The 24510-nt window shown below is 44.2% G+C and overlaps 1 protein-coding gene across 1 annotated transcript in view; it reads left to right on the top strand.

Annotated features, from left to right (window-relative positions):
- The first annotated feature begins 3829 nt into the window (after positions 1-3829).
- The window catches only part of LOC126512200 (protein mono-ADP-ribosyltransferase PARP14-like), a 31943-nt gene continuing 11262 nt past the window's right edge, over positions 3830-24510 (top strand). The window contains exons 1-7 of the mRNA XM_050159840.1: positions 3830-4075; positions 9817-9947; positions 10991-11024; positions 14451-14636; positions 15875-16108; positions 18161-18397; positions 22874-23160. Of these exons, the coding sequence (XP_050015797.1) occupies positions 3889-4075; positions 9817-9947; positions 10991-11024; positions 14451-14636; positions 15875-16108; positions 18161-18397; positions 22874-23160 (1296 nt within the window). The 5' untranslated portion in view covers positions 3830-3888. The remainder of the gene's footprint in view (positions 4076-9816; positions 9948-10990; positions 11025-14450; positions 14637-15874; positions 16109-18160; positions 18398-22873; positions 23161-24510) is intronic.

Below are 24510 nucleotides of genomic sequence, written 5' to 3'. Positions count from 1 at the left end.
CTTGTTGCAAAGTATCAGTCAGTGATTTTTTAAAAAAAAAAAAGCCATATTTCTCTTCCTCACTTTTCATTTAACTTTACATGTAACTTAAATTACTGCATGTGTATATACATGGACTTACTGTTAAAAAAAAGTTTTAAGCAGCCCTAATGAGCTCTCTGCATTGTATCTCCTTCCAGACTAAGGAAGCAATAATCCTCAATATTTTAAATTGGTATGTACGTTTAAATGATGATAAATATGTGGTTAAATATGCTACTACATACTGCATATGTGATTCAATTCTGCTTTAAAATGATTCTATACAATGATAAAAATTTAAGGTTATAAAGATCTATTTCAGATTAACAAAAGATGTTCTGCACTATTGTCAGCTTTATTGTTAAGCTTCTATTGCAAACATTTTTCTTCTTTGTCCTTCACAAGTATAAAGCTCACCTGTTAAGTTAAAATCCAGTACAGTCAAGCTGGAGGACTCTGGATAAAACATTCCTCCACAACCTCTCAGCTTGGACCCAGCTCTGCAGGCAGATCGTATACTGTAGTTATAACTTATACATACTTAATAAAAGCCCTCGAATGCTCAAATATCTGGGAAATATAGCATTTAAATGTTTAATTATTAAAAGGCTTTTCATAACAGAGAAACAGGTTGGATCCTGCCAGCCCCACTCCATTTCCTCCAAAGAAGGCAGAATACAGAAGACAGATGGGCAAGGACTACGTCCATCCATAACTCCCTTCATGTGAAGGCACTAACCACTGGGAAAAACTGCCTTCCATCTAAACTCCTGAAGATCTCCAGACAGTAGAGGGAGGAAAACTGGAATCGACTCCCTGGCTGTCTATGAAAGGTAGGCTAGTCTTCCTACAAATTTTTAACCTCACAGGATCTTCTGAAGCCTGGCAGGCCTGCACTAACAGCAGAAGACAAAAACTATTCTGAAACCCCTGCCCTCAATGACCATGGAGGACCCTGAGGAGCGACTGTCTAGGTAGCCAAGTGAGTAAGTTCTCTGTCATTTTTACATCAGTAACTCAGATAAAGTTTTGTCCTTCTCAAGATCTCTGGTGCAGTTTGATGGCTAAGAGCTTTTGTCAGTTGGAAAGGGACAACCTCACAAAACAGATTTCAGCATAACTTCTTACCATGTTAAATAAAAGGTGTTTTAAGGTGCGAAGCTCAATTAAATTTATATCAATAAAGATGCAAAGCTCAAACAAGGTGTTTTAAGGTATATAAATGCAAGTTATTAAGGTGTGTATCTGCATGTTATAAAGGTCTGAGGGAAAAAAAGTTTCAGAGTATAAGGAAATGCTTTAAGAGCAAAGCTCCACCCATCCTAATCTTCCCTTTCCCTCCAAGGCAAGCTGGTCCCCTCTGGCCCTCTGGTTATCTTCCATTTCTCTCTCTCTCTCTCTCTCTCTCTCTCTCTCTCTCTCTCTCTCTCTCCTTCCTTCTGAAGAGGCAGCTCGTGCCATCCTCCTCCTCCCCTTTCTCTCCCCTTTTCTCCTTCTCTCTTTCTCTCTCTTCCTGTTCCATATGCCCCCCTTACCCTCCCAGCCCACAAAATAAACTCTCCATAGCCAAGCTCTCTGTGTGTGGCATATCTCTCTGTCCCTTACCCATCGTGGTCCCATACCTTCAGTGGGACCTGCCAGAGTAACTTAACATATTAAAATCATAACATAAAATCATAACAAATTCACTCATCAGACTCAGAATATAATGTAAGAGGAAGCCTCTGGTCTGTTACCAAACTTCCCAGTTAGCTGGAGCTTGTCAGTTGTCTTTAAGTTTACATTGTGTTAATTACCCTGTTTGAGTTTGCTCAGGGGCAGATGCGCCAAGAAGAGGTCATGACTTATGAAGAAAGTTTCTGGCATCTTTGGGGTTACCACAATCTCCAGGGTATCCAGATATTCCAAATAGAGCCAGATAAAATCATCTCCTTAAAAGTCAGGGTATACAAATATTCCAAATAGATCCAGATACAATTACCTCCCTAAAAGTGAGAGGGATAAAAAGTTCAGAAGTTTGCTAAAGAGACTCAGACATACTTTCCTGGGGAAATCTACCTTGTTGGGGGTGGTCTCTTAAGTGACTGTCTAGCCCAGCTGGATTTGTGGTTATATCCGGGGCAGCTTGGACTCTTAGGTCTCAGTCATTCTCATGCCACACAGTCATACATCCAGGAAAATCACCCATACACGTAAAACAATTTTTTAAGTTTCAGCTAATGGAGAGAGAACATGTGGAGCATATTTACAGGAGAGATTTCAGCTGTGAAGAAAAATAAAATTCGCCTTTAATCCCAGGACTTGGGAGGCAGAGGCAGACAGATCTCAATGAGTTTGAGGGCAGCCTGGTCTACAAGAGATAGTTCTAGGACAGGCTCCAAAGCTACAGAGAAACCCTATCTCAAAAAAAACAAAATAAAATAAAAAAAAATAAAAATGTATTTAAAATAAGTAAACACATCAGATTGTTGAAAACTAGTGCTTCTGGTGAAAGGTCTACAGGTCTTCATTTCTGTTCTTGTAGCTTTTCTGTAGGTTTGATATTTTTCAAAATAAAAAAAAGAGGAGAAAAAATATTTAAATCCAAGAAACAAACATAAAGACTTTCTGAGCCCAAACTCCCACCCCCACCACAGCCTGACTCCCCATCTTCCTGTTCAGCCACCTTCTGAAAAGGTCTGGCTAGGTTTGCAGCTTCTACTTCCTCCTTTTCTCAGACTTTAGGCCTCCCCAGACTCCCCGCCCTCTCTGTTTTCATCAGACTGGGCTGCTGGGCCCACAGAGGGACAGCACACCCTAACCCTGGAGTGGCAAAGCCTCTAACTGTCTCACACATCCGCTCATTGCATGTTGAGGACACACAGTTCCCAGCTCTTCTCACCCCTGTCCCAGTCAGCCCTCTTCACTCCTGCGCTAGGATCCAGGATGCCCCACTCCAGGATGAACTTTTCACATCCTTCAGCAAATGCTGCCTTCATTGGCAGCTTAGAGCCCACGTTTCCTCCAGGTCTCTCTGGAGTGTGCAGGTCGGCAGCCTTCTTTCTCCTGAGTCCACTCCAGCACCAAGAGCAGCCCTAGTGATTCTGTGCATGTGAGTCACCACCCAGAGTCTCCCCTCCCCCAGTCCTCTAAGGTCCTTTCTCAATAGTCCTTAGGCTTCAGGTGCCCAGTCACCTGCCCATAAGCTCTTCTGTCCTTCCCTTAATTAGGCTGGGAGCCACTGCTCTCCTACTCCAGCAACACCCGTTTACTGTCTTCTTTCCCGTGTCCCCACATCTGTGTCCCTTAGTTGCACACATGATCGGTGCTTAGCTCACATTCCTCAAAACTGGGAGTTTGTAGACACAGTGTTCACGGAAGAGAAAACAGAATTCAGAAGCAGGAAAAGGGCAGGTTAAATTCTGACGGGTGGTCCCCAAGAGAGCAGGGAGTATTCGGAGAGGATCATTTGTGAGCCCCTTTTCTTCTGTCATACAATGTGGATTTCAGGTATACTGAAGTTATCCTAGGGATGGAGCAAAGCTCAGCTGTGGCTGGGGTGAAGTGCAGGCTGAGCCCAGCTAGGGAGCCACTGTGAAGGTGCACTGCAGACCCAGAGTCCTGGGGACTGCCCGCTCAGGGGGATTGACTCACTTCTGTGGGGGGCTGGAAAATAAAGAGGGGACTGGGAGTGTCCCAGGGTCCTTGGGTGTGTGGAGGGGGGTTTGGGGGTGATGCTTTATTCCAGTTCGGGGTCAACTAGGTGAAAATAGAAAGTAAGGACGCTGAGGAATTTCCAGGAAATGAAACCGAAAGAGAAGTTAACTCAGAGTAAACTCTGCGCAGCTTTAGGCGACCCAGCAGTAGCGGTTTCGCAGGCCTGCCAGGATGGCAGAGTCCGGGCCCTTCCCGCTGATGGTCGAGGGGTCTTGGGGCCTAGACCCCCCGAAGACCTTAATCAACAAGTTGCAAATGTACTTCCAGAGCCGAAAGAAGTCGGGCGGAGGGGAGTGCGAGGTCGTCCCACAGCCCGGGAGCCCGGCAAGCTTCCTGGTGCTCTTTTCCCCGGAGGACGGTGAGAGGCTAAAAGGTCGAAAAGGGTCGCCCCGCGCGGGGTTCAGGCCATCGGTGCCGGGCCCAGAACTCTGAGCAGCGCGATGGGAGCAGGAGATCCTGGGGTTCAGAATCGGGAATGGCCAGCGCATCCAGGAGTGGCAGTTCCCTTGCTCTTCCAGGAGCTTCCTGGTGCTGTGAACCTTCCTGTGCTTTGCTTTTTCTTCCTTCCTTCTTTCTTTCCTTCTTTCTTCCTTTCTTTTCCTTTTTAAAAATGTTTTTATTATTCAAGTGGTGCAGTTAAAGAATTAAGAATCTTGCAGAGTCTTGGGTCAGCTAGCACTACTGAGTTCTACTAGCTGGGGGGTGGGGGGGACAATGTCTTTGGGAGATGAGCTTGAGGAGGGAAAAGCCCCAGGGCTCTAGCGCCACAGCCTGGACAAAGTCCTTCTTTGTCCTTCTGCCCCAGGGTGACCTGAAGTGGTTGTGGGCTTTGAGCTGGGGTGGGGGTTCCAGTGGAGGGTTCCCTCATGGCAGGAAGGCTCCAGAACCATTGAGCAATTGAATGCTCCCCACTTCTGTCTGCAATCTGCAAGGGAGGCTCAGCCTTGCTTGCTCAGGGTGGTGACTGCCCAGACCTGTGGCTCCAGGAAGGCCACCATTAGTTCCCACCTGAGATATTTTTGTTTGTTTTGTTTTAGGAGGCAGAGCTTCCCTGTAGCTTTTGAGACAGTCCTGGAACTTGCTCTTGTAAACCAGACTGGCCTTGAACTCAGAGGAATCTGCCCTGCTTCTGCCTCCAGAGTGGTGGGATTAAAGGAGTGTGCCACTACCACCAGGCCCCACCTGAGATTTTGTAGACCAGGGCAACCCTCAGAATGCAGACAATTCCTCCCTCATGTCCTTGGATTTGGAGAGACCTTTGGAGCTAACGAGGGGCTAGGAGGCCAAGGAAGCCAGGCTGTAGACTAGATAACAGCCCAACAAGGAGCCAAGAAGAAAAAAATGAAAGAGACAGGTGTAGAGGTATTGATACACGGTTTCAGAAAGCCTGGTCAGGAGGCAGGAGAGACCTGCAGGGCGCTGAATAATAGTCCTAGGTTGGATTTCACCAGGGTGGGCTCCACAGAGAGCTGACAGCAGAACCTGTTTTCTCTTTTCTTAGAGCAGTGTGGTTCTCGACCTTCCTACTGCTACAACCCTATAATACAATCTCTGGAGACTCCCAATTATAAAATTATTTTCATTGCTACTTCATACCTGTAATTCTGCTACTGCTATGAAGTGTAATGTAAAAATCTCTGTTTCTGATGGTCTTAGGCTACCTCTGAGAAAGGACCTTTGAGAACCACCTCAGAGGGTTAGAGGGTTCCCAGGTTGATCCCAGCTGTCACTACCCCAGTAGACACAACCCTTATGGAGTGTGCCCTTCTCTGGAGCTGTCTTCAAATACTGGTCGCAGGTTAGGGGTACAGACTACTGCATCCTGGTCACAAGGAGGGTGGAGGAACTAGATCCAGCCCAGCTCTATTCTAGACAATGTAGTACAGAGAATGTGGGTGTGTGGGGAAGCGTTTGCCACCAGCCCTCTGAGGTGACTGGGACGTGCTGAAGTCTGAAAAATCTGTTGTTTATTGAGAGCCTCAAACCAACAAAATGGAGATCTATAGATACTGGTAGTTTAGTGACATACACGGCAGGGGGAAGTATGGTAGTGAGGGTGCAGTCCCAGCTGTAGCCTTCACAGCAGGCCCTGGGCAGCTGAGGTGGAGGCTGGGCTCACACCCCCAGCTCAGCTTTCTCCCTCAGGGGCTCCCAGTGCACAGCCCCCTCTTCTCCCAGGTGGCTCAGCTGCTTCCTCTCATTCACTCCCAACACAGATGACTCAGAACACTAAAATGGAACATTGTTGCAGGCCAGTCTTTGGGGTGACTAGAACTTCTATTCACTTTCAGTTTCCTATTTGAGGCCCCACTTCCTCCTCAGCAGCAAGGCAGCTGGAATTTCCCTAGGGCAGTAGCTTTCCTTTCCTGTAGAGGCCCCACCCTTCTTCACAGAAACACCCTGAGCGGGCGTGGCTCTATTCACAGAAACCTACACCAGCTGGGCAGTACTACTGAGCCTACCAGTGCAGTAGTGTATACCGGTACCAACAGAGAGGTCTCACCTTTGTAGGTCAACTGGGTTTGTGTACTGTTCAGTATGTAGGTGTTTTTCCCCCCTTAGGACACTGAGCTATACTCTCAGACCCAAACTCAAATCCCTGTAACCCCATTTCAGGTGGACACACTTTATCATACATTCTAGTCTTAAATGGGCCCCTGTTTATTAAGTGAGGGCCTAGGTATTCTTGTAATAAGGGAACTCACCTTCTTAAAAAAAAAAATTGTGGCTGGGCAGTGGTGGGGCACGCCTTTAATTCCAGCACAGGGAAAGCAGAAGCACGTGTATCTCGTGAGTTTCAAGACAGCCTGGTCTACAAAGCAAATGCCAGAACAGCAAGGACTGTTACACAGAGAAACCTTGTCTCTAAAAACCATACAAGCATAAAGAAAAGATTTATTTGTATTGTATGTGTATGGGTGTTTGCTCTTTATATGTCTATATACCACATGCATGCAATGCTTGCAGAGACCACAAGAGGGCATCAGATCCCCTGGAACTGGACGTACAGATGTCATAGGCCATTATGTGGGAGCTGGTAACAGAATCGGGGTCTTCTATAAGAGCAGCCAGTGTTCTTAACCATGGAGTCATCTCTGCGACCCTAGAACCCACCTCCTTAAGTAAAACTGAACATAGCTGACTTGAGGTGGGTACAGGGGAGAGACTAGACGTCAGAATTTTGCCTCCTTCTCCCAGATTCACTTTCTGGATGGGAATCACACACTGTTATTGCCACCGTGGCTTTTTGGCAATCCTTGTGCCTGTACGCATTGCACACATCTAAGAAGAGACGGCTATGCGTGGATGCCTTGGATGGACTTCACGAAAGTCCAGGAAAGAGGAGGAATGTAAGACAGAGGTACAGAACATTCTGTAACAGGCTTCAGACTGTTCACACAGAGGTCATCCTGAGGTCAAACAGTTCTCAGTCCCCTCAGAGACTGGTACAGCTTCTGTGGAAACTCCTGACTACTCACAGAGTAGAATTAGAGTCCCATGTTCCTTCTCAGATGGATTGTAACGTCTGTATCTGGGTGGGCATCTAAGTGAAGTCACTAGACATATCGACTTCATGGTTGAGGTGGGAGAGCCATCATGTTTCCCTTTGTGACAGGCTCTGGGCTCATCAGACTAGCTGTCCATCAGAGAACAAGGGGACCCTAATGTCTTGCAGTAGCTGTGAACACCAAGTCTCTGGTATCTTTCTTCTTGACCTGTTTGCACCATCCTCTAGCTGGCCACACCCCTCCTGTTTCTTTCGGTTCTCTATACTGGCCTTGCCCCCTTCCTTTCATTTCCTGTTCTCCTTCGTTTTTGTTCTCTATGCTGGTAGGGGCCTTCCTGTTACTTTTCTATTCTCCATGCTGGCCATGCCCCTTCCTGTTCCTATTGGGTCTCTATGATGGCCATGCTCCTTCCTGTCCCTTTCCCTTTATCTATAATGGCCACGACCCACTGTTCCTTTCCTGTTCTCTATAATGGCCACGCTTCTCATGTTCCTTTCCCATTCTCTATGATAGCCACACCCCTTCCTTACTTTTCCTGTTTTCTATGCTGGCCACGCCCCTTCCTGCTCCTTTCCTGTTCTCTATGATGGCCACGCCCCTTCCTGCTCCTTTCCTGTTCTCTATGATGGCCACGCCCCTTCCTGCTCCTTTCCTGTTCTCTATGCTGGCCACGCCCCTTCCTGCTCCTTTCCTGTTCTCTATGCTGGCCACGCCCCTTCCTGCTCCTTTCCTGTTCTCTATGCTGGCCACGCCCCTCCCGGTTCCTTTCTGCTTCTCAATGATCTGAGCGACACTGATTTTCCTTTTTTCTCTCTGGCTTCAGCTTCTGACATCACAGTTGACACTTTCATAGCTCTTCATGTGGTTGACAGCGTTCCTAGAAAATACTTTCAGTGGGGAACTTCTGCTCCAGAAATGTTTAGTTCTTTATAGCCACTCAGCTAGACTGTGGGTGAGCTGGAAATCAAATGGCAAGTCTTTGGATTCTGTAGAGTTTCACTAAGGTCAGCTGTCTGGTGCTCTAATTCTGTTTTTGCAAAATCTGTTGTATTCTGTTTTTGTTTGTGTGTTTGTTTGATTGATTTGCTTCATTTTGAGACAGGGTTTCTCTGTATAAAACTGGCATGCCTATCCTGGAACTAGCTCTTCTACACCAGGCTGACCTCAAACTCACAAAGATCTGCCTGGCTCTGCCTCCCAAGTGCTGAAATTAAAGGTGTGTGCCACCACCGCGGCTCATTCTAGTCTTTTTTTTTTTTTCCTGTTTCCTTTCTGACCAAATATGGGTTGTTTATCATTGCAGTCTAATGGCTGGACTTCTGGTCATTCTGATGACCAACTGGGTCATCTCCCTACAGCATGGGTCTCACCCCATGTACACAGTTGTCCCTGTGATTATAAATCTTCACACCTTCAGAACCCACCCAGTCCAGTACAGGCTCTGTACTACTACACTCTATGTTTCTTCAATGGAATTCACTGACTGGCTCAAAACAATTCCAACAACCTCAATAGCCAATAAGTAGGCTGAGGCTGTGTAAGTAGGATTTGTGTAGCAGGATGCTGACAGGATTCACCAGAGTTCCCTTGTGTGATAACATATCCAAGATAATCATCTTGAATAGAGGAAGGGTTTATCTTGGCTCTACAATTTTGGAGTTTTTGGTCTACAATCAATTGACCTGCTCCTTTCGGGCCAATGGCACAAGGCAGTACACCCAATTGGGAACTCTTGGCTATGTAGTGATACAGAAAGGAGAAAAGGGCTGGGGTCGCAGGATCACCTCCTCCTCTGGGGAAATCCGACTTCCTCTAGAACTCACTTCTTAAAACTTCCAGGACCATGAGCTGGCAACCATGTTTGTAATCTCAAGGCCCTTGGGGGGAATACTCAATAACTAAGATAAAGCAATGAATATTAAAAAGTAATCTAAGCATGGCAGCACATGCTTTGACCCCAGCACTTGAGAGACAGAGGCAGGCAGGTCTCTATGAGTGTGAGTCCAGCCTGGTCTACAGAGCAAGTTCTAGACCAACCAGGGCTGCATAGTAGCCTTGTCTCAAGAAAGCTCCATCAACAAACAAACCACACCACCCCAGGAAGTTTAGAGGCAGGGGAATGGCTCACTGGGTTAGACAGCTTGCTGTGTAAGTGTGAGGGCCAGAATTTGAAACTCCAGTCCCCTCGTAAATAGCTGGGCATGGCTCCATGTGCCCAGTGTAGAGACCAGATATGGGCAGATCACAGCAAGCTTAGGCAATAAGAAAACTTCAGTAAGAAACCCCATCTCCAGGCCAGAACTCAGAGAGCAATGCAGGGAAATACCCAGTGTCCTGCAGTGGCCTCCACGTGACCAGGGGTGTGCAGTCCTCCATATGCCCACACATCTACAACATGAATAATGCACACACAGTGACATTCACATCCCTGTGCTGAGTTCTCCTTCTTTTACAAGGGCTTGCTGCTTAGGGAGATGGGCTGCTCCCTGCTGGCTCATAACAATGTATTTGTAGAAATCATGGACTAGTTATGTAAGGAAATATTGCTTGAAATTTGGCTTAAAATCTTTTTATTTTTTTAATGCTTCAGTTCGGCAGAATGTTCTGAAGAAAGAGAATCATGAGTTAGTGTGGCCAGGAAAAGGAACATTCAAGTTAACTGTCCGGTTGCCCGAAGACTCAGAGAAAGCCTCAGTCTCTAAGGAGGCAGTTCCAGATAAGGTAAGGACACAGGGCGTTATTACAAAGTATGTGGGATTCTCTATGATGGATATGGCGGAAATGAGCTGGGTGAGGTGGCACTCACCTTTAATCCCAGCACTAGGGAGGCAGAGGCAAGCAAATCTCCATGAGTTTGAGACCAGCCAGGTCTACAAGAGATAGTATCAGAACAGCTAGGACTGTTACACAGAAAAACCCTATCTTTAAAAAAAAAAGAAAGAAAGAAAGAAAAGAAAAATGGTTGATGAGGGCCTAAGTCACACTAGCCTGAGAATGGCAGCTTGGGACTCTGGAGGGAGCAAGGACTGTAAACAATGGAGAAGCTGTCATTTTTGTTACTTTTAGAAGAGTCAAGACTGGGGGGCTCAATAGTAATATATTAGGGATGTCAAAGTTTGTATTCAATGGTCTTGGTGTCTTTATAACCAGAAGCCTGCTGTTCTGTTTCCATCATCTTGAGGCCAGCAGTGTACCCGGCGTGTGCTGTTCCTCAGCTGTGAAGAAGATTGTCAGGGACCTCTCTGAAGCATGTGCACCGTGTTCATACAGTAAACATGAACTAAGTGCCAAGTCAGGCAAACCTCTGGCTAAGCTGCCTCACAGGAGTCTCCTGTGTGTGTCTCATTTCATCAGTGATTGTTGTGACCAGTAAGAAGACACACTGTGACATCTAGCTTTTGATCCATTATCCAAACGTGTCATTATCATTTCAGTTAACTGACAGCTCCAGCCTGGCCCAAGAGGTATTTTATTTATATATGAAATGATTCATAGTCTCCAGGTGGTGGTGGCACACACCTTTAGTCCTGGCTCTCGGGAGGCAGAGGTAGGTGGATCTTTGTGAGTTCGAGGCCATCCTGGTCTACAGAGTTTGTTCTGTGACAGTCAGCAGACAGTTACACAGAGAAACTCTGTCTCAAAGAAACAAATAAAACCAACCAAACAAACAAATAAGCAAAGAAACAAAAACCAACCAAACAAAACCCAAACAGACAAAAAGAAATGATTCTTGAATTAATGCTGTCTTGCTGTTTGCCTTTTAGGAATCTGAGACAAAAAAGGAAGCTACAGTAAAAGGTAAGTCTCAGCTAAGGCAGCCCTGGTGTTGACCAGGCAGTTTTGTGTTTATTAAACAAGTATCTTGGGAGAGCTTCATCTAGATGTCTAGATTCATACCAGACAGGTTCCACTCACCTTGGAGCCACCTGCAGGGGCATCATCCTTCCAGTTTGAGCCAGACATGTTTAAAGCATTCCCTGAGGGAGCCCATTGCTCTTCTGGTTAGCTTCAGAGGAACAGGACCAGCTTTTTGTTTTGTTTTGTTTTGTTTTTTTTTTTTTTTTGCTTTGGGAAATGTCTACAGCTGAAGAGAGGAGAAGAAGATGTGGGAGGTGGTGATGGACACTTGTGCTTTGGTGGCCAGTAATAGCAAGGATAGAACTTGTAGTGGCAAGGAGAGGATCTTTTTTCTCTTTTTTTCTTTTCTTTTTTTTTCTTTTTTCTTTTTGGTTTTTCAAGACAGGGTTTCTCTGTAGTTTTTGGAGCCTGTCTTGGAACTAGCTCTTGTAGACCAGGCTGGCCTCAAACTCACAGTGATTCACCTACCTCTGCCTCCTGAGTGCTAGGATTAAAGGTGTGCGCCACCACCGCCCTACTAAGGACAGGATTTGTAGTGGATGCTTGCTGTGTGTCTCTCTGGGTGGCACCAGCTCTTACTTCCTCAATTGCACAGGAAACAGCCAGCACTGGGGCTGGGATCAGGTCTCCTGCTGTGCTGGTGGGTGGGTCCTGCTCAAGACTTAAATGAAGGAACAGCTAATAATACCTGTGTAAAGGGCACCAAATGAAGAACCATACTGAATAAGGTGATCAAGACAACCAAGAGATGCAGACACCGAATCTAGGGGAGAGGAATTCTTTCCCTGCATAACTCTGCCTTCCAGCCTGGAGACAGGGTCTCTCACTGAACCTACATTTGCCCCTTTGGCTAGGCTTGCTGGCCAGGAAGCTCTTGGGATCTGCCCATTTCTGCTCTCCACACTGGACACATGTAGCCATGCCCTGCTGTTTACAAGGGGGCTGGGGATTCAAGCTCCAGCCCTCACACTTACACAGCATGCTGTCTAACCCAGGGAGTCATTCCTCACTAATGCTGCTACAGTGTAATCCTTAAACTCTTACTTTGTTAGCACGAGTATGTACACAGCTTCCTATACCTTTGCTCCTCCAGGGAGGCCAACAGTAGTTCTCTAACGCAGTGGTCACCTGATGAGCCTCAGCTGTCTGCCGTGTGTCCCCAGCACAGAGATGAAGACTCTACCCTGACTGTAGAAGCTTGGTTCTGTAATCACAGTCAAGTACTCGAGAGACACATATGAGGGAGAATGCCCCTTCCTGATGGAGGAAGGTCATTGGTCAATAAACAAACTGCCTTTGGCCCATTTGATAGGCCATCCCTTAGGTGGGTGGAGTAGACAGAACAGAATGCTGGGAGGAAGAGGCAGTGAGCTCAGATGCAGGGCAGCTCCTCTCACAGCCAGATGTGATGCAGCCAGCCGCTAGGTCAGACATGCTGAATCTTTCCCAGTAAGCGCACCTTGAGGTGCAACACACATTAATAGAAATAGATAATCAAGATGTAAGAATTAGCCAGTAAGAAGCTAGAGCTAATGGGCCAGGCAGTGTTTAAATGAATACAGTTTGTGTGTTGTTATTTCGGGGCATAAGCTAGCCAGGCGGCCGGGAGCTGGGGCGGCAGGAACGTAGCCCACAGCTCCCACAACAGAATGGCACCCAACGTGGGGCAACTGAGTCCACAGAAAGCCTGAGAAAGCTTGGGAAAGAATAGAGTAAAGCATGTTTTCTTGGTAACAGCAATTTCTCAGGTCTGCTCTGCTTGCTAGAGGCAAGCAACTGCTCTCATCTAAGAGAGGCTTCCTGCTCAGCTTTAGCTGCAAAATCCTGCAGCTCTTTTAAGAGGTCCTGCCATGAAACACTTAAACGATGTTGATGAAAAGCTAAACACATGCTTTTCGGTTTTCAGCCATAGCAGGAAAAACTGCACCGTTTAAAAATGCCAGCTTTCTGGGCTGTCCTGCCAGAGAAAACTCTGACTGTTTGAGGCAGGAGGGCTGACTACAAAGAGAGGACTTGAGTGTTGTCTGTGGACATAATGCTGCAGCTTACTTGTTGGCAGGGACCTTGAAACGCCACAGAGTTGTGGTGATAAACGTGGCTACAATCGGTACTCCGCCATGAGGGTGGAAAGCTAAGGAATGGGCTGGATCCAGCCTTCAAAGCCACGGCTTTAATCCTACCTATATTGCTTGGTAAATTAAAGGCTCATGTGTTCATAAAAAGAGAGATATACATTAAAGAGAGATTCAAAGACAAAGAGAACCTTTAAATGATTTACAGTGTGTTAAAATATATGCAGGCTAAAAGTTAAAGTTCTTAAAGTAAAAAACAAAAAAAAAAAGGAAGAAAGAGAGTAGTTGAGTGTGGTAGTACACACCTTTAATCCCAACAATTGGGAGGCAGAGGGAGATTGACCTCTGTGACTCCAAGGTGTGGTAGCACACACCTTTAATCCCAATGCCTGGGAGGCAGAGACAGACAGATCTCTGAGAGTTCAAGGACAGCCTGGACTACAGAGTTATTACAGGTCAAAGATATACAGAGAACCTGTCTCAAAAAGCAAAAAACAAAAGTAAAAATAAACAAACTAGAGGTTAAAATAAAGCCACACAAAGATGGAAAATACACAGAGAATCTTGATACTGTATGCTATTATGCTCTGTTTGCATTCTTTGAATGCTGAGGAAGGAGCAAGAGCTGCTAAAAGATATTTGTTTATAAATGCTACTGAACTAATCCAAGATAGATATTTTCAAAATACCTTGACTTTAAAATTTGAATCTAAGGACATGATGCTTTGGAAAGGAGTTTCTTTTGTTTTCACAGAGGATGAGACTCTTTGGATTGCTTCTATCCCAATATGGTATGATAGATCACGCCCTCCTGATAGGTTGTTGTGAACACCTTTTGAAAATTACTTCACTCAACTGCCGACTGAGATGACCCTGGCACACAGGTTACACCATGAAAGATCTGAATAACAGCGCCCCCATTCAGCAGGAAGCAGTTTGGAGACAAAAAACTGCGCCCATGTTCCCAAATATTGTTTATAAATGTTCTTTTACATTTAAAGGGGAAATGATATAGGTATGAATAATTTGCATTGGTATGGATTTTAAGGTCAATTTTGTTATATGTATATGTATTTCTGCTCTTGATTTAAGGTATTGTGATTGTATAGTTCATTTTTTAAATGTAAAGTATAATTAGGAAATATAGGTTGTTAATGGATAATCATTAATAATAATCAAGCTTGTAGTCATGTTAGTTAGATTTTTCTAGATGTACATAGATATATTTTAGATAGACATTCTTCATATCTTTCAAAGACTACAGAATATGCTATTTAATGTTTTAATAATTTAGGGCTTTCCATGACAATGAGACACTCCTGCTCCTGGCAGCACCAATCTACTTCAAAAGGAAGTAGGGCATTGAAAAGGCACCTTATGGAGTTTGATAGCCATTTGGGCAAGAAACTGTTCTTGCCTGGACTGTTGCATAATAGACACGAAGAACCCACAGAAAGAGGACTGCTGAACTTGCCTAAAGGTGAGATGATCTTTCAGGGTTCCTGATTCATGAAAGAGTCTGTGAGACATTCTGCAGGACACAGAAGATAGTGACTGAACTGACTTTGAAATTTCCTGCTTCATGGAAATGTCTCTGGAAACTATGGGCCTGTAGGCCGAAGATGGATGCCCCAACAGTACAGAGGAACTTTGGGTGACTGTCCAGGCAGCCAGATGTCTCTGTCATTTCTAGAGTTTTGTAAGATGCTTACTTCTCATTTACTTAGGTAATATATCCTTCTGGAGTCTTTGATGGATTTGAAGAATTCAGATAGATAGTTATAGTTATAGTTTTCCTTAGTTATGATAAAGGATAAAGTAAATATAGATATTGTAACTGTAAATATTGCTTGATCATTGTTTTGTTATGTATGATTTTACTATGTTAAAGTGAAAGCCTTTTTGTTTAAACAGAAAAAGGGGAAATGATGGAGGAAGGTCATTGGTCAATAAACAAACTGCCTTTGGCCCATTTGATAGGCCATCCCTTAGGTGGGTGGAGTAGACAGAACAGAATGCTGGGAGGAAGAGGCAGTGAGCTCAGATGCAGGGCAGCTCCTCTCACAGCCAGATGTGATGCAGCCAGCCGCTAGGTCAGACATTCTGAATCTTTCCCGGTAAGCGCACCTTGAGGTGCAACACACATTAATAGAAATAGATAATCAAGATGTAAGAATTAGCCAGTAATAAGCTAGAGCTAATGGGCCAGGCAGTGTTTAAATGAATACAGTTTGTGTGTTGTTATTTCGGGGCATAAGCTAGCCAGGCAGCCAGGAGCTGGGGTGGCAGGAACGCAGCCCGCAGCACCCTACAACACCTTCCTCTGAAAGACAGAACAGAAAATATAATAAAATTGAATTAGTGATAACAACAGCAAAATAAAAAAACAAGGGCTACTTTTGGTTTTTAATCCACTAAGAACAACAACAAAACCCCCAACTACTACATTTTTGGTCTTGTTTTTGAACACACTCTGTAGACCAGGCTGGCCTGGAGCTTACAGAGATCTGCCTGCCCCAGCCTCTGGATGCTGGGATTAAAGGCATGCACCACCACATCAGCTACATTTTAGTTTTTAATTCACTAATTCAAAAGTTCTACTGTGATGTCCTTTTAGCAGAGTTAGCCAAGATATGAATAAGGGCTAGGGTTGTCTCGGGATAACGTACTTAATTAAACCATGACTTGATACCTTACACCTGTCATTGTAATTTCCAGTTTCCTCAGATGATTTGGATACAGCACATTCTCCTAGCAACAGAACAGAAGATGTCTCCAAAGAATGTGAAACTGTTCCCTCCATGGTGGCTTTTGAAAACCTGCCTGAGAAAGTGACTGTCATAGTGCTGACCATCCTGGTGGAGAATATAAGCGGCTTCTCTAGTGACGACTTTAAGGTGGAAGTGATCCGAGATTTTGGTGTTGCCGTGGTTACCTTTCAGAAGCCTATAGGTGAGCCCCAGGCCCAGGGAGGCCCTGCATTCCCAGGCTTCTGTCCACCACACCCCAGAGTTTGGGACATCTCTGAGTATGTGACATTTTGTTGTATTGTGTAAACAAGGCCTCTAAGCCAATACAGGGGCCTTTCTTCTCAGATTTTGGAAAGATGAACAAATTCATTTTGAAATCCAATTTGGGTCTTTTTCATAGACTGTCCTTTATTACATGATTGTTTGAGTGGGTGGGGTGGGATGGGGTGGGGTGGGGGGATAAATAGAAAGTCCCAGGCAATTCTAACTGGAAGAGTTTGAACTCTTCCTCTACTTCCCCAGGAGGAGTTAAGACTGGCCTGTTACCATGCCACAGTTCTGTAAGGCAATGATGCCAACAGACTTACCCTTAGTGCAATCTTGAGTGCATTCTTGTTAGCTTATATTACTGTAATAAAGGCCAGAGGTCATCAGCCTCCAAAAAGAGAGGTTTATGCCAGTTCACAGTTTGGGCGGCTTCAATTCATGGTCGGTTAGCCCTGCTGCCCTGGGGCTTATGTTGAAACGGTATGCATAGTGGCAGCATAGAGGAGAGAGAGAGAGACAGAGAAAGCCAGAGAGAGACAGAGACAGACAGACAGACAGACAGACAGACAGACATAAAGAGAGAGAAAGCGGGGGGAGAGGGGGAGGGTCCAGGCTCGTCTTATCCCTGCCTCCTCCATCAATGACTGGGACATTTCCCACAGGCCTCACTTGTTAAAGGATCCACTACTTCCCATAGCACTTGGGTGAGGACTAAGACTTTAACACATGGGCCTCAGGGACAGTTTTGGTCTAAACTATGGCCACTGTTGTGGGCCAGGCACTGGTCTAGGGGCTGAGGCACAAAGATGACTAATCATAGCTCCCTCTCTGGAGGAACTCAGTCTGGGAGGAGGAGGAGGCGTGTGTGTCAATGAATAATGGAGAAGAAAGAGAGTCTGTCTCCCAGGTGTAGTAACCTGAGAGGGGTGGAGACAGGACCCTGCATAGTTGTCCCTACCTGAGTGTGTCCTCCAGCTGTGTCACCTGACCATCTCCACAGGACACGACGCTTGTTCATACTGGCACTGCTCCCTCCTCTTATCCACTTGGCAACCCCTACTTTAGTGTTCAAATTAGAGACATATATAGACCATATACCGAGTCTGAGTCTCCATTTCATTTGTTCCTTATTGGAGTCCAAAAGGCAATTCAACTGTGCTTAAGATCCAAACCTGCCCAGTGATACACAAACAAGGACTTGTATTCATTTCTCAGATCCCAGCAAAATGATTGGCATGTGAGAGGCCCACCATCCCCCTGTTGATTTAAAAGAGATAGTTAGGCTGAGTCCTGAAAGTAAATAGGACCAACTGAAAAAAACAGAGGAGGGAGGGCTGTAGACATAGCCATATTTTGGTAGCATGGTTCAATTTTATCCTTAGCCACACAATAAAACCACCGATCCCATTTGGAGAAGAGCATTTCAGACAAGGGCACTGCAGACACGGGCAATTGTGTATACAAGGACAAAAGAGAACCTTGAAAACATAGCTAGTTGACTTTTTGTTATTGGCTTTGTTTGTTTGTTTGTTTTCGTTTGGGTTTTGTTTTTTTGTGACAGGTTTTCTTTGTGTAGCCCTGGCTGTCCTGAACCTAGCTCTGTAGACCACGCTGGCCTCAAACGCACAGAGATCTGCTTGTATCTGCCTCCCAAGTGCTGGGGTTAAAAGCATGCACCACCATCACCTGATTCATGACTACTTGTCTATAGCAACATGAAAATAAAACTGAAACTGCTACTTGGATGTGTGTTTGGAGTCAGGAGCCTAGCTGTGGATGTGGGCTCCAACCTGCTGTCATAATGGGAATAAATGGACTTGAGAAAATAGGGTGAGGGGTGGCATTGTGAGGAGTGCATTCAGGAGGGTTGGCCATGGCCAAAGGACAGCTCAGTAGCAGAAAATACAGTAGCTGACTAGTCACATTCTGGGTTGTAGCCAAGCCCCCCATACCACTGAAATTTTCTCATTTTCTTTCTGTTTTGTAGATACCAAAAAATTTATTATTGATTGTATCAGTCACCATTCGAACCGACAGCTACAGCTTGCGCCGAGACTTCTGGAAACAACAAATGTAGTTAGGGTGGAAAACCTGCCTCCTGGGGTAGATGACTACCAGCTGCAGCTCTACTTTGAAAACCCTTTCAATGGGGGCGGAAGAGTCACCCAGGTCGAGTGTTTCCCAGAAGAGAGCGCGGCGCTGGTTGAGTTTTCAGACTGCAAAGGTAATGTGTCTTGGCCTGCCACCCGGGAAGACCTGGATGGTTGGCCATTTCAGCCATTCCTTAATCTGTCAGAAATGGCACCAATCTCTCATTCATCTGGATTTGGTGCAGAACGAGGGCAGCAAGGCAGGCTCTGGAGAAGCAGCACAAGCTCATGAGAGACAGGGAGAGTCTCTGACGAGTCCGGCCTGTGACTGAAGGTTGCCATTCTAGGAATGTTGACAGGCCATACTCACCACCATAGATCTGTGTTTTATGTCCCTGCATTGATTCTCTAATCAACAGGTTTAGGGAGAGATGGACTCAGAAGCATGTAGAGTTCTAGAAAGCGTTCCTCTTCCCCCTGTGCTGTCCCTGTGCTGAAATGGGATAATGGAGATTTCTCATAACCTGGGGGAGGAGATGGAAGTCCTGTTGTTGATGACATCGTCAGTGGTTCTTGAGTCAGACAGACTTGAGTTACAATCCTGACTGGTGGTCACAGGCATGGTGACCTTCGTGAGCCCTCAAACCTTCTGTTTTCTCATCTGTAGAGGTAGTGTTGGAGTTACCTCAGAGGATGCTGTAGGAGAAAAGGAAACAGTCCCTCAGCAGTGCTTGGCCTAAGGGGGTGCTGAGTCTGAGCTGGAGGTCACTCAGGCTGTCCACCCCATCTGGAGCCCTGTGGGAGGTTGGGCTTCTGAAGGTCACATTCCTTCCCGCAGGCCTGTTAACTGCCCTAGGACTGAGTCCTTCACCAGGGTATCATGTTTTAGCATCTTTCTGCCATGGGTGCCATTTAAATCCAAGTTGTTGTGGGACTGATTCTAATTTCCATGCTGATATTATTTACGCATGCCAACAGCTAAAACAAAGTGAGGTGAGTCCTGGAGAAAGAGAGAGAGAAAGTGAGCATTCAGTCAGGGTGGGTTGTGGTGGCTGGCCTGGTACACATGGTGACCGGGAGATATAATGGGGAAGGCCTTACTAAATTGTGACCTCTGGGGCTGGACTCTCCAATGACTGTGAGGATGATTTTGATTTGATATAGGAGCAAGACCATGGGGTCTTAATGCGCAAAACAATCCCACACTAGTTAGTATTTAAAGGGGCATTTATTTTGGGGTTAAAACTCACAAACCACCAACCGTCAAGAAAGAAGCCTAGTCGCTGGAGCAGGAGCAGGAACCAAGTGCTGGAACCAAGAGAGCGGACTGAGGCTTGCCGCTCTTTTTTAAAGATATATAGACCACACCCCAGTGGGTTGGTATTTCAGCAGCTATTGACTGAAGGAGTGGAAGGTCCTCCCGCAGCACCTCCCCCTTTTGTTTAAGTAAGAGCATTCTAAACCTACTACAATATTATAGACAATAAGAACAAAAAAAAATAAGAAGACATATCCTATCCTAACTAGCCTATGTCTTGCTTAATAAATAACTTGGACAAGTCATGAGAGGAAAGTTGCTACATTTACCTAGTCTTCAACCCCATAGAAGATCCGAGAAGGGAAATAATGTTACCTGAGTAATTAGGAAGTGCAATCAAACAACTTCCAAAACATGTAACAAATCACAGAGACTACCTCGGCAATCACCCAAACTCGTGTTTTCAGCGTTGAAGCAACCAACTTTGTCTAAGGCCTAGAATAACTGACAGATTATTTTTAACAGGCAAGAGATTTTTCAAACCCGTCTTACCCTGTCTTAATGTCTTAATAAGATTTGACAGTTCTGCTTATCCATTTCCGGATACTGTGTATTTTGTCAGTAATTGAGGTATGGGCAGTTCCTTGCCCAGAGGCCAGTTTTGTCAAGAAGACAAGCTCCAAGTGGAGTGTCTTTGGTGCTCAACAATCTTTTGGGAATAGGTCGGTGTTGCCAGAAGTAATTGTGTCTTACTACCACAGAACTCTAGGATTAAATTAAATGCCATTTTCTACAGCTCTTCGAAGAGGTTGAAGACTATTTATACAAAATATAATCTCTATGTATCTAAAGAACTTGATTAGTCTAACTATAAATACGACAGACATAGATGACTATTGATCTACAAATCTTAATACTTATCTAACTTAAGTACTAAGAGAATAAACAAATGAGAACAATTACCTCCAAATGTAAACAATGAATATCAATACATAAATAATATATAAGTATCTTAGACAAAGGTAGAAATGTACACTGCAGTATGGTATACATATATCAATACAATATATATATCAATACATAAAAATGTTTTAAACAGAGGTAGAAGCATGTGTGATACAATATTCAATATAATTTAACTTTGTATCCATATACAAAAAATCTATACCAATGTAATTATATATAAACAATAACTCACAAATACCATCATTATTATCTATCCAATTTTCCCTCTTTTTTTTTCAAAAATATCCCTGAGCTTATAAAATTCCTCTCCCAACCCTCAACTGTATATTAATTGTAAGCAACCCCTAAATATTGCCCCTAAATCCGAGGACAATCTTTGTTGAGAGAGGGAACATCTTCCTCTAGAATTACTTTCAGCTATCATGGGGGTGATGTTTTTCGGAAGGATCCTATGGAAGTAAAATGATGGTTAAATTTCAAGATCAACGTCTTTTAAAATTGCAAACAGTCTGAGTATTTTGTGGAGGTCTGGCCAGGATGTTGTACAAGATGTGCACCATTTCAGCTAACCAAGTTGGAATCATATGTTCAGCTGAAACCTGAAACAGGACTTGTTGTAGCACTATCAGCATCATGACGTCATATCAACCGAGTGGAGTTGTTTTTATGGGAGCCCCATCTTCTTCCTGGAAACTTCAAAAATCAGTGTAGAAAAAACTCATTGTTCATTGTGGAAAACTCAAACATTAATTATATAGACATATACAGACATACATATATTTAATGAAAGGTATGATAGATATATTCAATGAAGAGTATGATAGATATGAAGAAAAGCAAAGATGTTTTCTAAATTCATATTTCTTTTTGTCTCATATCATGGCTCTTGACAGAAGACAGAAACTCGAGAAACTCTGGGTTTTTCTCTTAACAACAGGCTTGGAATGAGAGAGGGACTGAGCCGAGAGTCCAACTCCAAAACCAGCTCTATAAAGTTAGAAATATGATTTAGTATATCCCAGAGCCCCATATTCACAGAACCTGTTCAGTTTTCTTGATAGTCCCTATTGGATAGTTATTTTTCCACCGATCAGTATTCAAACACCCAGAGTCCCTTGAATTTTTTAAAGATGAGTGTTTTCCTGTGGAGATAAGAACAGAACCCTGCCCCTATTCTATGGGATTCTGTATGGTTATCATCATTGTGGATGCTGTTATTTCTCCTTTCCAAGAGGCTTCTCCTCTTCAAATCTAACCTTTATTAATTTTGATGGTATCCACAATTTTTCTTCTCCTGTGGAAACAAGAGCAAAACCCCTTCCCCAACGTAGCACATCTCCTGGCTTCCATTGAGAGGTCAGCACATCCTTGAAATAAACCGGTTGATTTAGTTTAACAGACTTTTCCATTATCCAATGTTGTTGTGTTTTTTTGTTTGTTTGTTTGTTCTTTTTTTTTTTTTTGCTGCTGCTGTTCCTTTTTCATTAGCGTGAAGAAAATTCAAGGTTAATAGGCATTATGTAATCTATTTTTGAGGGCATTTTCCACCCCTTTCTGTTTATTTAACAGGGTCTGTGTTGGCTCCTACTGACAATTAGCTCAGATACTTCCCTGGGTGTATAGAACCCTGACTTTTCCCAGCCTCAGCTTTCTCACCTCTGTCTATCTATGAGTGTAATAGAATCTCTACCTGAGAAGACCACTGTCAAGAGTAAACACAAGAAATTTATGTAAAGCCCTTGGGAAAGTTACACAGAGTGCTGTTACAATTATCTTCTCCTTAGAAATGAAGTTAGGTATGGAAGTTAAATTCTGGGACTACACAGGAAGGGACAGAATTCAGAATGATCCACCCAGAGTATTAAAATGATATGTGCGTTGGTGTCTTGTCTGCATGTATATCCATGTGAGGGAACAGGAATTACAGACAGATGTGAGCTGCTTTGTGGGTGCTGAGAATTGAACCCGGGTCTTTCAGAAGAGTGGCCTAGTGCTCTTAGCTGATGTGCCATCTCTCCAGCCCTTAAACCATTCCTTGTGTTGGTACAAACATCAAACCCACGCTGTGTCCAAATTAGTGTCTGTTTCTTATTGTGCCACATACATCAGTGACATCAGAAAAACAATGGACTCAGCATGATTTCCGTGTTGAGAGATGTGTGTATAAAGTCATCTTAGCCATAAATGGAGTCTGTCTGTTGTGGTTGGCATCAGTCTATAGCTGAGCACATGGGAGAATGCCACCTTTGAGTTCTACAAACAGCAGAGACTTTTGCCCTCTAGAAAAGTTTTTGTTGTTGTTGTTTTGTGTCTTTGGAAATGCATGACATTAAGATTATTGTAATTTATTTATGTATTTGTTTGTCTGTTTATTTTGTATCTAAAGTGTTAGACACCATTCTGGCCAAGAAGCACAGTTTCAACAGGATGCCACTGTCTGTCTTCCCCTATTATCCTTCTCTGGGCACAGCCTTGTATGGCGATGAGAAGCCGCTGGTCAAGCTTCCAGCATCTTTCCAAGAGTCACTGGGCCTTCCTTTGTGGAAGTTCTTTCAAAAACATAACCATCTGATAAAGGAGATAAATGACCAAATGAGACGCTGTCACTGTGAGCTAACATGGTCTGACATCAACGGCACAGTGACCGTCAGACCTGCTGCCACCTTNGAGAGAGAGAGAGAGAGAGAGAGAGAGAGAGAGAGAGAGAGAGAAACTATTAAGACAACACAAAGAAAACAAACATCATAATATAGAGAACATTTGTTAAAGATTTATTTCTGGGGCTGGAGAGATAGCTCAGCTGTTAAAGGCTAGGCTCATAACCAAAAATATAAAAGTTCGGTTCCCAGCATCCACGGCTGTCTCTCCAGCCACAAAAAAAAAATTTATTTCTGTTATTTTTTAAATTTATGTGTATGTGTTTGTGACCAGGTGAGTGAATGTCATATGTGTGCGCATGCCCAGAGGCCAGAAGGCAGTGTCAGATCCTTTGGAAATGAACTCCAATCCAGGTGGTTGTGAGCCATATGAGTGGATGCTGGGAACTGAACCTAGGTCCTCTAGAAGAAGAGCAAATGCTCTTAACTGCTGAGCCAGCTTTCTAACTTCTGCAGTGAAATTTTAACCAATTTTTGAAAGCTTTGTTTAAAGACAAAGATATAAGTCCTAAATTATCACCACTGGGAGTCACCTGTCCCCATTACCTTTAAATGGCAAACAGGTGGATGGATGTGCTGGCTATGATAATAGATGACATGAACTAGATGTTGTACCCCTGTCTTGCTTTAAATTGTTTTCAAGAGAAAGTATCTCTAAGAATCCACCAAGAACAATTCTTGGTGTGTTGCGACCAGCAATGATACAACTGAAACTTAAAAAAAGTATTTATATTTAGTTCGTGTGCATTGTGGTTTTTCCTGCAGGTAGGTCTATATGAGAGAGTCAGAGCCCCTGGAACTGGAGTTACAGAAGGTTGTGAGCTGCTATATGGGTTCTGGGAATTGAACCTGGGACCTCTGGAAGAGCAGTCAGTGCTCTTATCCACTGAGTCATTGCCCCAGCCCCACAGTTGGACCTTTTCTCCTGGACATGCTGCTGCAGCATGTTCCCACAGGCTAAGCTGAGAAAAGCTAAACATCATTTTAACAGTTGAATATTGATGGTTTTTTTCTTAAAACAGTGCTGAATAACTCACAGTTCACAGTCAAGTGGGCACATCAGTGGTTTTCTGTATATTCACTAAAAATAAACATGGAACTTCTCTGGGTTGGGGCTCATGTAGGGATAATTCTTGCAATGTGAACATGAGTTTATTTGTGTGTGTGTGTGTGTGTGTGTGTGTGTGTGTGTGTAACCACAATCAACCATTCCTGCAATCTAACTGTAGTGTACTCTAATCCCACCAGAAAGAAATTTGTGCTCCTTTGTAGTTATTCCTAATTTATCCACCCATCATCCCGCCCTCCTAGCTCTAGAGAACTTCTAATTTGCTCTGTTGTTGTTTGTTTGTATAATTTTCTTTTT

The sequence above is a fragment of the Alexandromys fortis genome, unplaced genomic scaffold (assembly GCF_014885135.2).
Source record: "Alexandromys fortis isolate MF-2015 unplaced genomic scaffold, M_Fortis_MF-2015_v1.1 scaffold_119, whole genome shotgun sequence".
NCBI classification, from domain to species: Eukaryota; Metazoa; Chordata; class Mammalia; order Rodentia; family Cricetidae; genus Alexandromys; species Alexandromys fortis.
This window is presented reverse-complemented; position numbering and strand designations above follow the sequence as displayed.